Source organism: Entelurus aequoreus, linkage group LG13 (assembly GCF_033978785.1).
Source record: "Entelurus aequoreus isolate RoL-2023_Sb linkage group LG13, RoL_Eaeq_v1.1, whole genome shotgun sequence".
Taxonomy (NCBI): Eukaryota; Metazoa; Chordata; class Actinopteri; order Syngnathiformes; family Syngnathidae; genus Entelurus; species Entelurus aequoreus.
In genome coordinates, this window is record NC_084743.1 from 36,674,954 (window position 1) to 36,689,890 (window position 14,937).

Genomic DNA, 14,937 nt, shown 5'->3' on the forward strand with positions numbered 1-14,937 from the left:
GTAAATTTTGTGATTTTTACTTTCGTGAATGTTAAAAAACAATTGTTATCTTCCGGCAAATACATTTATAAAACAGTATAATCGACACATTTTAATATTTACTTCATGGTTTTATTATTAGTTTTAGGGCAGCACGGTGGAACAGGGTTAGTGTGTGTGCCTCAGAATACGAAGGTCCTGGGTTCAATCTTGGGCTCGGGATCTTTCTGTGTGGAGTTTGCATGTTCTCCCCATGATTGCGTGGGTTCCCTCCGGGTATCTCCACAGACATGCACCTGGGTATAGGCTGATTGGCAACACTAAATTGGCCCTAGTGTGTGAATCTGAGTGTGAATGTTGTCTGTCTATCTGTATATCCTGTGGCGACTTGTCCAGGGTGAACCCCGCCTTCCGCCCGAATGCAGCTGAGATAGGCTCCAGCACCCCCCGCGACCCCGAAAAGGACAAGCGGTAAAAAATGGATGGATGGATGGATTATTTTTCTTTTTTCTTTTGTCATAACCAGTGTGGGGTTAGTTACTGAAAACCAGTAACTAGTTACAGTTACTAGTTACTTTATTTCAAAAGTAACTCAGTTACTAACTCAGTTACTTACAACAAAAAGTAATGTGTTACTGTGAAAAGTAACTATTTAGTTACTTTTTTAATTTTTTTTTATTTTAGGTTCCCATTAATGCCCTTTTAGCCTTCATTTCAGTACTGTTATTGCACTGGAGAATAATACAATCTGTTGATCAACTTGACATGCATTTGCATCACTGAACTCTGCTAAGCAATATGGTCTACATACAACACACAAAGACAAACATATGTTTCAAAGGGCCAATATATTTCGGGCCAGAACAAATTGACAAAACTATTTTAAATAGCTGCAACATAACATACACAAGTAACAGACCGCATAATAACAACATGTCACAACATGTCACAACATAGCTGTAAACCTGGCTTCACCCAAGGAAGGCACACATGACATGATTATATGTCACACATACTGCTATACACACAAAGCCTAACCAGGCGTTTTTTCTCTCAAGGAATTGTGAAATAAAATCATGTTTTCAGGAGATCAACACTGTACTGAAGCTCAGAACACTGTACACTTTTCCTCAGTTTTAGTTTAGAGAAAAGGAAAGATTGGCTTGGCCCACTAGGATCCCTCTTTATGTTTGTGAATTTTATAGTATATACATTTAGAGTGATGTGATGATCAAACACTCTAGAAGTCTAGAATGAAAGAGCAACAGTATACTGTATAAGATAATTGACAGAGTGTGTGTACCTTCACAAAATAAAACAACGTATTCCTCCGCTGTGCATTTCTTGGGTGGACAAATGCGTCCCTCTGTAATATTGGGGGACTGTCTACCCCAGTCCCTACGATTATGCGTTTTGTGGCCCCAGTCAACTACCTGTGTTTGCCTAATAGTAAGTCTGCCCTTGCAGAAACAATAGATAATTTAACATGTGCGACATTATCTGATGTTTTTAAATCATATTTTACACAACACCATGCAATAATCAAGTTATGTATTTATTTACGTTTTTTTCCAGCCAATACAGATAACTTTTTTATATATCTAATTTTTTTTAAAATGTAGATTTACGTGTAATGTAGAGATGCTGGTGTTAGTGCCATATGCTGATACTGTACTTAATTTTGTAACTGTTGATATTTGTATATCCACCTCTGTTTACATTCAAGAGCTCCAGCTTAGGGGTTAGCATGGTTTAGTGTATCCTCCTAGGGTGTGTATTGTAGCATGTTTTGCTATTCCTCATCCTCCAGTGATAATGCAACTTGTAAGAAACAAAGTTTATTTGCCACCATGGATGCCAGGATTAGAGACTCCGCCTGGGTAGGGACATTAGCCGCTAGCAATGATGCTACATTAGGTTTAGGACGCGTTGAACATGTATTAACATATTTGTGTGACACAGCCTGGACATATCACAGTTTTTTTGGGGATCCCATTTTTTTTTTTTACGGATTTGTCACTTCCATCTCAGTACAAAGCTGTTTTTCCATCAACATATAGCTTGCTTTATTACTTTAAAGATGAAATGCTTAGCTTCTCCTTTGTGCTTTATGGCTCATAAATGTATTCCCTGCACAACTCTAAACGTCTGCTTGTCATCTTATGTCACTCTTTGATAATTGCAAGGAATATTTGTTTTTACCACTTCTGCAGCTTATGAAATGTTCCCATTTGTGTTTCTTTACATTGGAATATTTGTGTTTCATTGGTGTGATGCTTCTTTATTCTCTGTTCCTTCACAGATTCTGAAGTTATTTACAGAAACAGCGATGGTCATGTCGTCAAGTTCAACATCCTCACTAACGAAACAGAGATTGTCCTGTCGAACGCAACATTTGTAAGTCGACAAATGATCAGAGTGATGTATCACTATTTTTGCGTTGTAAAAACGTCGCATCTTGAAGAGATGTTCAGAAAGCGGCTTGAAGATTCACAATTTTGACCAAAGAACCATCATTACATGTTATGTAGACCACAAGGAAATGTTTTACATGTAGCAAATAAATCATAATATGACCTCTTTAAAATATATGTTTAGTCTTTTTATTAGCCTATTTCTTTTCAAATAATATGATGATGTCACACTACCACCATATTGAAAGAATATCAAACAAGAAGACCAGCCAGTAAGCCATGTCCTCATCCGCAGCCTCAGCCAGAAGCCTCATGTTAGGTTTATGTGCAAATATAGTGATATTTACTCTAGTAAATGTTAAACATGATTGTAATCATACAAAAAAAAATATAGGTATATATATATTTTTTCTTTTTAGAACAGATGTAAATTGGACTTTGTATTGAATGATTATCAAAGCACTTAACAGATTTAACAGACACAATTTAGCTATCGTAGCTAATTCTGGCATTATTACTATGATGCTTTTGCTTATATGTTCAACAATATGCATTGTCCTGATCAAATACATCCAACATTCAACATAAAAATTCTTATGACAGAAAAAACAACGATGTGGCATATCATTGCATACAAATAAATAAACTCCTACATCGGAGATTGATAAAGTACAAAGTTACCTTTTATGTCTTGAATAAAATATTTATGTAAATACAGATGTTTATAATAGTTTATTAAGTGGATAAACACAGTTTTTTTTAACTGTTTGGGAACCACATCTTTAGAGATGTGCAGAGCAACCGATTTAGTAATCATTCTTCACTGTGCTTCTTTTTCACCACAGTAAGCTGCTATTTAGCGGCTGTTTGTTTGTTGTTACTTTCTTTTGCGCCTTGTAAAGAGTTGCTCCTCTCTGAGCTGCCACCTTACCGTGGTAGAGGAGTTTGCGTGTCCCAATGATCCTAGGAGCTATGTTGTCCGGGGGCTTTATGCCCCCAGGTAGGGTCTCCCAAGGCAAACTGGTCCTAGGTGAGGGATCAGACAAAGAGCAGCTCGAAGACCTCAATGAAAGATAAAAACAAGGAACCCAGATTTCCCTCGCCCGGACGCGGGTTACCGGGGCCCCCCTCTGGAGCCAGGCCCGGAGGTGGGGCACGATGGCGAGCGCCTGGTGGCCGAAGAGGCAACGTGGGTCCCCCCTCCAATGGGCTCACCACCCATAGCAGGGGTCATAGAGGTCGGGTGCGAAGTGAGCTGGGCGGCGGCCGAAGGCAGGGCACTTGGCGGTCCGATCCTCGGCTACAGAAGCTAGCTCTTGGGACGTGGAACGTCACCTCGCTGGGGGGGAAGGAGCTTGAGCTAGTGCGCGAGGTGGAGAAGTTCCGGCTAGACATAGTCGGACTGACTTCGACGCACAGGAAGGGCTCTGGAACCAGTTCTCTCGAGAGGGGCTGGACTCTCTTCCACTCTGGCGTTGCCGGCAGTGAGAGGCGACGGGCTGGGGTGGCAATTCTTGTTTCCCCCCGGCTCAGAGCCTGCATGTTGGAGTTCAACCCGGTGGACGAGAGGGTAGCTTCCCTCCGCCTTCGGGTGGGGGAACGGGTCCTGACTGTGGTTTGCGCTTACGCGCCAAACCGCAGCTCAGAGTACCCACCCTTTTTGGATTCGCTCGAGGGAGTACTTGAGAGTGTCCCCCCGGGTGATTCCCTCTTTCTACTGGGGGACTTCAACGCTCATGTTGGCAGTGACAGTGAAACCTGGAGAGGCGTGATTGGGAAGAATGGCCGCCCGGATCTGAACCCGAGCGGTGTTTTGTTATTGGACTTTTGTGCCCGTCACAGATTGTCCATAACGAACACCATGTTCAAACATAAGGGAGTCCATATGTGCACTTGGCACCAGGACACCCTAGGCCGCAGTTCCATGATCGACTTTGTAGTTGTGTCGTCGGATTTGCGGCCTCATGTTTTGGACACTCGGGTGAAGAGAGGGGCGGAGCTTTCTACCGATCACCACCTGGTGGTGAGTTGGCTGCGCTGGTGGGGGAGGATGCCGGACAGACCTGGCAGGCCCAAACGCATTGTGAGGGTTTGCTGGGAACGTCTGGCAGAGTCTCCTGTCAGAGAGAGTTTCAATTCCCACCTCCGGAAGAACTTTGAACATGTCACGAGAGAGGTTCTGGACATTGAGTCCGAATGGACCATGTTCCGCGCCTTTATTGTCGAGGCGGCTGATTGGAGCTGTGGCCGCAAGGTAGTTGGTGCCTGTCGTGGCGGTAATCCTAGAACCCGTTGGTGGACACCGGCGGTGAGGGATGCCGTCAAGCTGAAGAAGGAGTCCTCTCGGGTTTTTTTGGCTCATAGGACTCCTGAGGCAGCGGACAGGTACCGACAGGCCAAGCGGTGTGCGGCTTCAGCGGTCACGGAGGCAAAAACTCGGAAATGGGAGGAGTTCAGGGAAGCCATGGAAAACAACTTCCGGACGGCTTCGAAGCGATTCTGGACCACCATCCGCCGCCTCAGGAAGGGGAAGCAGTGCACTATCAACACCGTGTATGGTGGGGATGGTGTTCTGCTGACCTCGACTGCGGATGTTGTGGATCGGTGGAGGGAATACTTCGAAGACCTCCTCAATCCCACCAACACGTCTTCCTATGAGGAAGCAGTGCCTGGGGAATCTGTGGTGGGCTCTCCTATTTCTGGGGCTGAGGTTGCTGAGGTAGTTAAAAAGCTCCTCGGTGGCTGGGGAGAGGGAAGTCTGGGTTTACCTGCTTAGGCTGATGCCCCCGCGACCCGACCTCAGATAAGCGGAAGAAGATGGATGGATGGATGGAAGAGTTGGATTTTCCCCACTCAGTGTGATGCTTCTATTTCAGATGATAGAATAAGTTTGTTGTGCTGCTGCCTTTTTTAAACCAACTTTGTAGCGTGCAGCCATTTGTTCCATGCCTGTTGCCGCAAAGCCAAACCACTGACAACACAATTTTTTGGAACAAATGTCTCACTCTCGCTTGTGTTAGCATTAGTCATGTTGTGCTGTGTGTGTGTGTTAGGGTTGTACGGTATACCGGTATCAATAAAGTACAGCGGTACTAATTAATAAAAAATAGTACTATACACCCTTTGAAAAATACAGGCACTTTATTTTCATTTGCATGCTGCCGTGCGGCGGTGACATACATGATGTTGAGTGTGTAAAGCATAAAGCAGACAGAGCGTGGAGTGAAAGAATGGCAATAAAAGGCAACAGTACTGATTAATGAGGAGGGTGGATGAAGGGCAATATAGAGGTATTTAGGTTTAAAAACTATCAATAATGGTCACACTTTAAACACACAAGCGCCACGCTGCAAGCACTGCTTTAAAAATGGCTCGGCAAAGGTGGCAATACAGTATTACCAACTTTGCTTCCAACTTAGGTAAATATTTAAATAACAAGCAGTCAGATCTGCATGAGGAGTTTAAAAAGCGACAGGTAATGTAGGTAACTAACTCCCCTGCTGTGCACATTGAGATATGTAGACGCACACACAGCTGATTGGTTGGCTTGTTGCCAATTACAGTATTAGCGTAGTCAAAACCGCCCACACAGTGCTAACTAATGCAAGTGAAATGACAGAATTTTGTAACAAATTCTTACAATTTGTGTTTTATCTTTAACAAAGTGTGTTTTACCTGCTAAATCTCTTATAAGTGTAGTTGTAGCCACAGTATTGTTTTAAGTATTTACTAACAATTGTGTTTGTCTTAAAGCACAGACCAAGATAAATCATGAAGCACTTATTACAATGTCAATTAAGCTTTTTATTCTATTCTAACCTAACCCTAGATTATGGCAGGCTATACATTTAATATATACACTTATACATTGTTTTTGAGTGCAATAAGAAAAGCACAATGTGTTAAATGCATTTTAATTTATATTTTAATCTTCTAATGTTGATTTTGAGTGCAATAGGAAACATATGTTAAATGTATTGTAAGATTTTATGTTAAGATGAAGCCAATAAGAAATGTTTTGTGGTCTGCTATTTTTTGAAAAGTATCAAAAATGATCGAAAAGTATCGAAATACATTTTGGTACCTGTACCGGTACCACAAATATTGGTGTTGTGACAACCCAAATGTGTGTGTGATATGGAAGCTCTCGGGGGCAAAAAAATATGCCTGCTCAAGAAGAGAACAACACAGTTGTATTACTTTTTAAATCGTCTGCAACAAAAAACTTGAATTCATCGATACAATCGATTTCCTAGGCCTATATACAGTGCATTTGGAAAGTATTCACTGCAGTTTACTTTTTCCACATTTTGTTATGTTACAGCCTTATTCCAAAATGGAATAAATACATTTTTAAACTGCACAAATATAAGGTATGCCAAGCTTGTGGCATCGAATAAAAAATATATTTGAGGTTGTAATTGCTGCCAAAGGTGCAACATAGGCTGTGAATACTTATGTGCATGTGATTTTTTATTTATTTTTATTTGTAATAAATTTGCGAACATTATAAGAAAAAAAAATCAGATTGTCATTATAGGATATTGTGTGTAGAATTTTGAGGACAAACATGAATTTATTCAATTTTGGAATAAGGCCGTAACATAATAAAATGTGGAAAAAGTAAAGTGCTGCTAATACTTTTCGGATGCACTGTATATATCCATATTAGTGTGACTTTAATATATATATATATATTGAATACTGTATTTTAAGGTATCTGACATTGTATTCTCCTTTTTATAGGTGAATTTCAACGTGGCCAAATACTCTGTGTCCCCTGACCTGAAGTATGTGCTCTTTGCTTATGATGTCAAACAGGTAAGAATTTGATCATTATGATTGATACTGTAACAGTATTGGGCATCTCACATGGACATTTTTTATGTATTTTGCATATTTTGTGAGTGTTTACACTGACAATTTAAACCATTTTGGCAGATGTTTTTCAGCCTAAGAACAATATAATTTCAAAGTCAAGCAAAATGTGTAATTCTGTCCTGCAATAATTATATGACACACTTAGAACATCTATGGAATTGTGAAAAAGGGACATAGATATACAGATACACAGATAAATATTCCAGCCAGCAGAATAAAAACAAAGTACAGATCCCATCTAATTGTTGAGCAAGACTTAAGAGTAGCAATATCTGGTTTAAAAGCCATATTTAAAAGGATGTTCAATACATGTGCAGAAGGCGGGGTACACCCTGGACAAGTCGCCATCTCATCGCAGGGCCAACACAGATAGACAGACAACATTCACACTCACATTCACACACTAGGGCCAATTTAGTGTTGCCAATCAACCTATCCCCAAGTGCATGTCTTTGGAAGTGGGAGGAAGCCGGAGTACCCGGAGGGAACCCACTCAGTCACGGGGAGAACATGCGAACTCCACACAGAAAGATCCCGAGCGCAGGATCAAACTCAGGACCTTTGTATTGTGAGGCAGACACACTAACCCCTGTTCCACCGTGCTGCCCTATATATATATATATACACACATATATATATATATATATATATATATATATATATATATACACACACACACACACACACACACACACATATATATATATATATATATATATATATATATATATATATATATATATATATATATATATACACACATATATATATATATACACACATATATATATATATATATATATATATATATATATATATATATATATATATATATATATATATATATATATATATATATATATATATATATACACATACATACATACACTACCGTTCAAAAGTTTGGGGTCACCCAAACAATTTTGTGGAATAGCCTTCATTTCTAAGAACCAGAATAGACTGTCGAGTTTCAGATGAAAGTTCTCTTTTTCTGGCCATTTTGAGCGTTTAATTGACCCCACAAATGTGATGCTCCAGAAACTCAATCTGCTCAAAGGAAGGTCAGTTTTGTAGCTTCTGTAACGAGCTAAACTGTTTTCAGATGTGTGAACATGATTGCACAAGGGTTTTCTAATCATCAATTAGCCTTCTGAGTCAATGAGCAAACACATTGTACCATTAGAACACTGGAGTGATAGTTGCTGGAAATGGGCCTCTATACACCTATGTAGATATTGCACCAAAAACCAGACATTTGCAGCTAGAATAGTCATTTACCACATTAGCAATGTATAGAGTGTATTTCTTTAAAGTTAAGACTAGTTTAAAGTTATCTTCATTAAAAAGTACAGTGCTTTTCCTTAAAAAAATAAGGACATTTCAATGTGACCCCAAACTTTTGAACGGTAGTGTACATACATTATATATATATATATATATATATATATATATATATATATATATATATATATATATATATATATATATATATATATATATATATATATATATATATTATTGGACAAGTCATTACTGGACAAGTTTGCCATATTCCGGTTATTTATTGTGGGGAATTATGTATAAATGAATTAGGGATACAAACAAGAAAGTAAACAACAATTAATGGCCAATGCATTCACATGTAAAGTGCAACCAACACTTTACGTTGAATCAACGAGAGAAAACCTTTTTTGCTCACATTTTTAACATTCAAGCAAATTGCAATAAAAGCTCAGTGATCAACATTTTTACAGTAGATTTATCTGCTAAATAAAGTTCCTCGACGTCTGTCGATGTCTGCTCCTCGTTGATGTCATACAGCAGTGGTCCCCAACCACCGGCCCACGGCCCGGTACCGGACCGTGGATCGATTGGTACCAAGCCGCACAAGAAATAAAACATTTAAAAAAAATATATATATATTTTTTTAAATTTTTTTAAAATTTTTATTAAATCAACATAAAAAACAAAATATACACTTACAATTAGTGCAGCAACCCAAAAAACCTCCCTCTGGACACGGTTCTTTCCTGGTTTTCGGGTGACTGATGAAGGTTTGAGTGGGCAACTTTGCATGTGTCTGCACAGTACCTTTCTGGTAAACAGTCTTTGGCAATGTGCACAGTGTATGAAATCAGTTCCTTTAACTTCTTTAGGTGGTCGTTTGAATGGCACTAGTTCACCCTTCCCTAACTCCATAATAGCAGCATTGTGAGCGTAGTTCCCTTTATTACGAATATTCTCTAGCTGTTTCCTTCTCTCCATGGAACTCGTTGGAAAGCTAAGAGCTGTGGCTACTTCCAATTAGTTTTTGTTTGCACTTTTTAGATGTCGTGCCAGCTTGGCATAAGGCTTACTGCAATACAAGCAATTATGTCTTTTGTTGTAAACTCTTTTTCCATGTTTTGTAATGGGAGGGCGAACAACTACATTGTCAATCGTTTCCTGACTTGAGCAGTATTCCTCTGTTCCAGTGACATCAGGTGTTATGCTGTTTATGTCCAAGTCATTGTGGTCTACTGTACATATGTCTTTCATCTAAAATGTGTGAAACAAAATCAATGTGAGGTTTTTAAAATGTCCTTAATCTCCAATGTCCATCATAAATATACATATAACTTCTTAAAAGTCCTTATAGACAACCAATTAGCATTAAATTAGAGCTACTTTGACAATAATTTCTGCCTTGCCTCTGGTGAGGGGCGGTCACATTTTTTTCTCCTCCCGTCTTTTCCTGGCTTGCTCTCTCTTTTTTGTCTTGTCTAGTCTAAACTTTTTTTTTGGAAGCCTCTTTCTTTGCGCTGTCCTCCAAATCTAATCATCAGACATGGAATTGATTAGCTGGACTCTCGATTCTATTGACACAATCTTTTCCACGAGGAGCCTGGGGAGCCTGGCTGCCCTGATGGAACCATTGCTGCGGGTTACATGAGAGATTCCTGGGACAATTGGAGAATCATGTGCCTCTCAGTCCTTTCCATCAAGGACGTGGAAGACATCTACCTATTTGGAACCATGATCGTGGGGCACCTGCTGATTGGGCTGGGCATTGCTCTGGTGTATCGTAAAATTCGTAAGACGATGGCAGCCAATCAAGGAGCCCAAAGGCTGTTCGTAGCAATGAACGGATTGGGCCGGGCTGTAGGAACACAGTCTGTGGCGATTTCTGAACTGAATCGAGAGATGGATCACATCATGGAAAAGCTTGCTATAAAGAAAGGTTTGGATATGACAGCCAGCATGGACAAATAGAACAGACAAGTCATTGTTAATGCCTGTTCGAGAAAAAACAAAAATCCTTATCTACGATTTGACTCCCCCGAATGGCCTTGAGACAAGAACAGGCTGTTCTGTAATCATCCCCTGAAGAATTTCAAAGATGGACGCTTTTTGACCTCCCTCCCTGCTCCCCTCCTCAACGACACCTGGGAATCGAACTTTGCTTACATTGCATGCAGAACGACTCTAGGCTTATGAACATTTACACTTCACCCAAAGACAATGGGCATGTATACAAAAACACTCCCCATCCCCATCCAACGCCCCTCACCACCACTGCTTAATTCCTCTTCGGGGTTATGGACGGCTAGTAGCGCTTTATAGCAGCAGGCTGGCCTCCATGGCCCCAAATCCCCCCCGCCCTCTGTTGCGAGTTGTTGTGATTATATGTAACATGTTTATGTGTGCTATGCTAAATGAGGTTTTTTCCCTTGGACTCAGTCTGGACCCCCTCCCGAGGGTCCAGCTTTAGACTGATATTTTTTACTCTTCCCCCCTTTCCCAATATCACCTTTTTCCCACCTTTTTTAAGGAGCGCCATAAGTGGCTGATCCATTGGCGGTCCCGTCTCGTCTCCCTGTAACGTATGTCTGCTCTTAGTGGGACTGTGCCGAAATTGAAATTTCAGTTCTTATGTGTCTTGTACATGTTAAAGAATGGACAATAATAAAGCTTCTTGAATCTTGAATCTCTTGAACCAGTCCAAATGCTAAAAAATCCAAAACACAAAGTGATTCACAAGCTTTTTTTTGAGCAAGGCTCATGTTCTTAATTAAATGGACCCGTTGGAAAAGGTTTGCTTTGCTGCTAATTTTTTGGCTTAACTTGGTCATAAACACATTAATCTTCTACAAATGATAGTCAATAACCTCCATTTATAAGAAATATGTTCTTACCTTTTAGTTTAAACGACTTGCTTCCGTGTCTCGACGTCCGAAATGTAGAATTCCTTCCTGTACTGTGCTCACGCTGCCTCTGTGTGGCGCGCCAGGTGTTAATTGTTAAAGTAATCAATGAAGGACCAGCCAGTGCAGTACCAGCTGCAGCCTGATTAAGGGGCTGCTGTGCACATGTATCACACTCAAACTAACCAGTAAACATGATTTATGAAAAAAAAAAAGCTTAAAAATCACTTAGGCATCTTCAGAATGGATCTGATTAATATTTAAAAAGGTTTCCCTTTAGGGAACCTGTTTTTTTGTCCCCATAACATCAAAGGTCCCCTAAAGTGACTTTGTAAACAGAGTGACGTCCCCAATAAGTAAGCATCGCCAGAACACACACACACACACACACACGCACGCACGCACGCACGCACGCACGCACGCACGCACGCACACACACACACACACACACACACACACACACACACACACACACACACACACACACACACACACACACACACACACACACACACACACACACACACTATGTTCTCATGAAACATCTCTCAACGGCATACACCAATTTTTTTCAAAGTAAAAAACAAAGTCATGCTTTAATTACTTTCCCTAGTAATCGATTACGTATATTAATCAGTAATTATGTTAGTAGTTTTATTACTTTTTTGGGAAAGTAACAAGTAACTGTAATTCATTATTTTTTAAATTAAGATTACACAGACTGAGCCGTCTGATCAAAATTTACTTAATAACTTTAACATGGATATTGGTTTAAGTTTTTGCAGTTTCTGCTCATTTTATTTATCTACTGTAGTATGATAGCAGGCTGATTACATAAAGAATGTTACTTACACAGTGTGTTGTACAGATAAATAAATGATTAAGTTCTCAATAGTAATTAATTTGCGGCGGATGACAAAATATTTCTGTCCCCAAGGGCGGGTCTTGAGAGAAAATAACTGAGAAGCACTGACTTAGAGTGTCGCTTATACTACGTCCAGCTTCCTCACTTTAACACCATGCTGACGCGTCGTATGCTGCCCAGCCAAAAGGTCAAAGTGTATTGATTTATATAGCACAATTTAAAATCAGCCACTACTGCCCCAAAGTGCTGTACAAATTAAAAAACAGAAAAGTATAGAAAAGTAGAATACAATCACAACAAGTACAGAGAAGGCTGTAAATACACAGCTAAACAAACCAAACAATAAAAATAAGCAATATAAATAAAATATGGAATATACATAAAAATAGTAAAAAGCAATAACGAAAATCATAAAAATGTCCAGCTCAGCTTGTGTTAAATGCCAGCGGAAATAAGTATGTTTTTAACAAAGATTTAAACATCTGAAGAGAGGCAGAACGTTCCAAAGCCTACGGTCTGCTGCCGCAAAATCTCTGCCTTCTGTCTAGACATTCGGCAAACAAAACACATACATCACATTAATATGGTAGAGTCAGCCCATTGAGAGATTTAAAAACAAATAAAACATTCAACTGAATTCTATAAACAACAGGCACCCAGTGGAGAGAAACCAGTGCATGAGTGATGTGCTCTTATTTTCCTGGTTCCTGTGAGTTTTCGACCAGTTGCAATAGGCGAGTAAAGGACTGATTAATGCCAAAGTATAGAAAGTTATAATAGTCCAAGCAGAATGTTATCAGTGCATGCACAACTGTTTCTAACTGTTTTGTGGGCAGGTAGGCTTTGACCTTTTTAAGCAGTCTGAGCTAGAAGCAGTTTTTTACCACTCAGCTTATTTGCGTGTCAAGTTTTAAAGAATTATCAATAAAAATACCAAGACTTTTTGATGAAGGGTAGCAGAAGGAACATAATGAATTGGGGGCACTTTTCAGACCAGAGAAGACATCAGGCTCAATAAAAATCACAATCTCATTTTATTTCTCATTTAAAATGAGAAAATTAATAAATATCCAGTCTTTTACCTCTTGTAGACATTTAAGTAGTGTTTCAGGTGAGTCAGTATTGTCATTAAAGGTTAGATTCTTCTGCACATCATCTGCAAAGAAATTAACAGGGTTTTGATGGTTTTTTTTTTTTATTGATCCCAGTGGGAGAATGTAGACCAGGGGTGTCAAGTGATCCGGCCTGCGAACAGGTTTTATCTGGCCCGCTCGAGGAGTTTGCCAAGCATGAAAATGAGTTGAAATGTTTTAATGAAAAAAAACTGTCGTTTTAAATGTGTCCACTGGATGTCCCAATAGCAATTCTGTTAGGCAAGTAAACGGTTTATACAGGGGCTAAGTAAGAGGTACACAGTAAAGTGTGGCTGCGGCTCCTCTCCCTCAACCCAAATAAAACATTTGTTGAGTTAGCACAGGATTAACATGGACATGACAAATGATATATTTGATCCCTACAACAGTTTTTATTAATTTATTATTTTGTTTTATCCCAGATAGGCTGTGACTTAAAGTGTTGTTGCTGTTTAGATACACTGAGAGGAGTCCGGGTTCATTTTATTTTTCAATGTGTTTTTGAAACTCCAATAATTTTTTCCTCAGCGTTTTAAACTAATTCAAAGTGTTTTGTCAAGAGGATTATTTCTGATTTGTACATTTTCAGAATGTGCTTGTTCTATGTTTGGCCAAAGTAAAACAAAGAAAACAATCTGAAGTTGTCTTTATTTTTAAGTTACCATTCCATGATTTTACCAGTCCGACTCACATTGGAATATATTTACTCCATGTGGCCCCTGAGCTAAAATGGGTTTGACAGCCCTGATGTAGACGGAGGATAATACTGGGCCCAAAACTGATTTTTGAGGAGCCCCACAGGTTAGAGGGGCTATTTTTGGAAGAAAAATATCCAAAGATGACACGAAAGACCTGTCTGTCAGATAATATTGCAACTTCTCTAGGAATAGATTAGCTGCAGACTTCTTTCTGTGTGGAGTTTGCATGTTCTCCCCGTGACTGCGTGGGTTCCCTCCGGGTACTCCGGCTTCCTCCCACCTCCAAAGACATGCATCTGGGGATAGGTTGATTGGCAACACTAAATTGGCCCTAGTGTGTGAATGGGAGTGTGAATGTTGTCTGTCTATCTGTGTTGGCCCTGCGATGAGGTGGCGACTTGTCCAGGGTGTACCCCGCCTTCCGCCCGATTGTAGCTGAGATAGGCTCCAGCGCCCCCCGTGACCCCGAAGGGAATAAGCGGTAGGAAATGGATGGATGGATGGATGGATAGTGCAAAGACCTTTGTGTGAAGGCTGGACGTGTTGGCTTGACTGCCAGCAAGGCAACACAGGAGAATGTCTTCTTATTGTTGAGGTTAATGGATGGTGGATGTGTTTTTTGTCGTGCTTCGTTTTAAATTTCCATGATTGAAGAAATGTCCTTCTCTTGAGCTGTATATTCACTTGACCAGCTTTTTTTAGAGTACAGAAGAGCAAGTTTGTCTATGTAGTCGTACTGAAGAGAGAATATGAGGGAAAGGTTGTTGATCAGTGTTGGAGCCA

At 39.9% G+C, this 14,937-nt stretch overlaps 1 protein-coding gene across 1 annotated transcript in view; it reads left to right on the forward strand.

Annotated features, from left to right (window-relative positions):
- The window catches only part of LOC133663368 (inactive dipeptidyl peptidase 10-like), a 257,121-nt gene that overhangs the window by 127,363 nt on the left and 114,821 nt on the right, over window positions 1-14,937 (forward strand). The window contains exons 4-5 of the mRNA XM_062067789.1: window positions 2,282-2,376; window positions 7,140-7,214. Of these exons, the coding sequence (XP_061923773.1) occupies window positions 2,282-2,376; window positions 7,140-7,214 (170 nt within the window). The remainder of the gene's footprint in view (window positions 1-2,281; window positions 2,377-7,139; window positions 7,215-14,937) is intronic.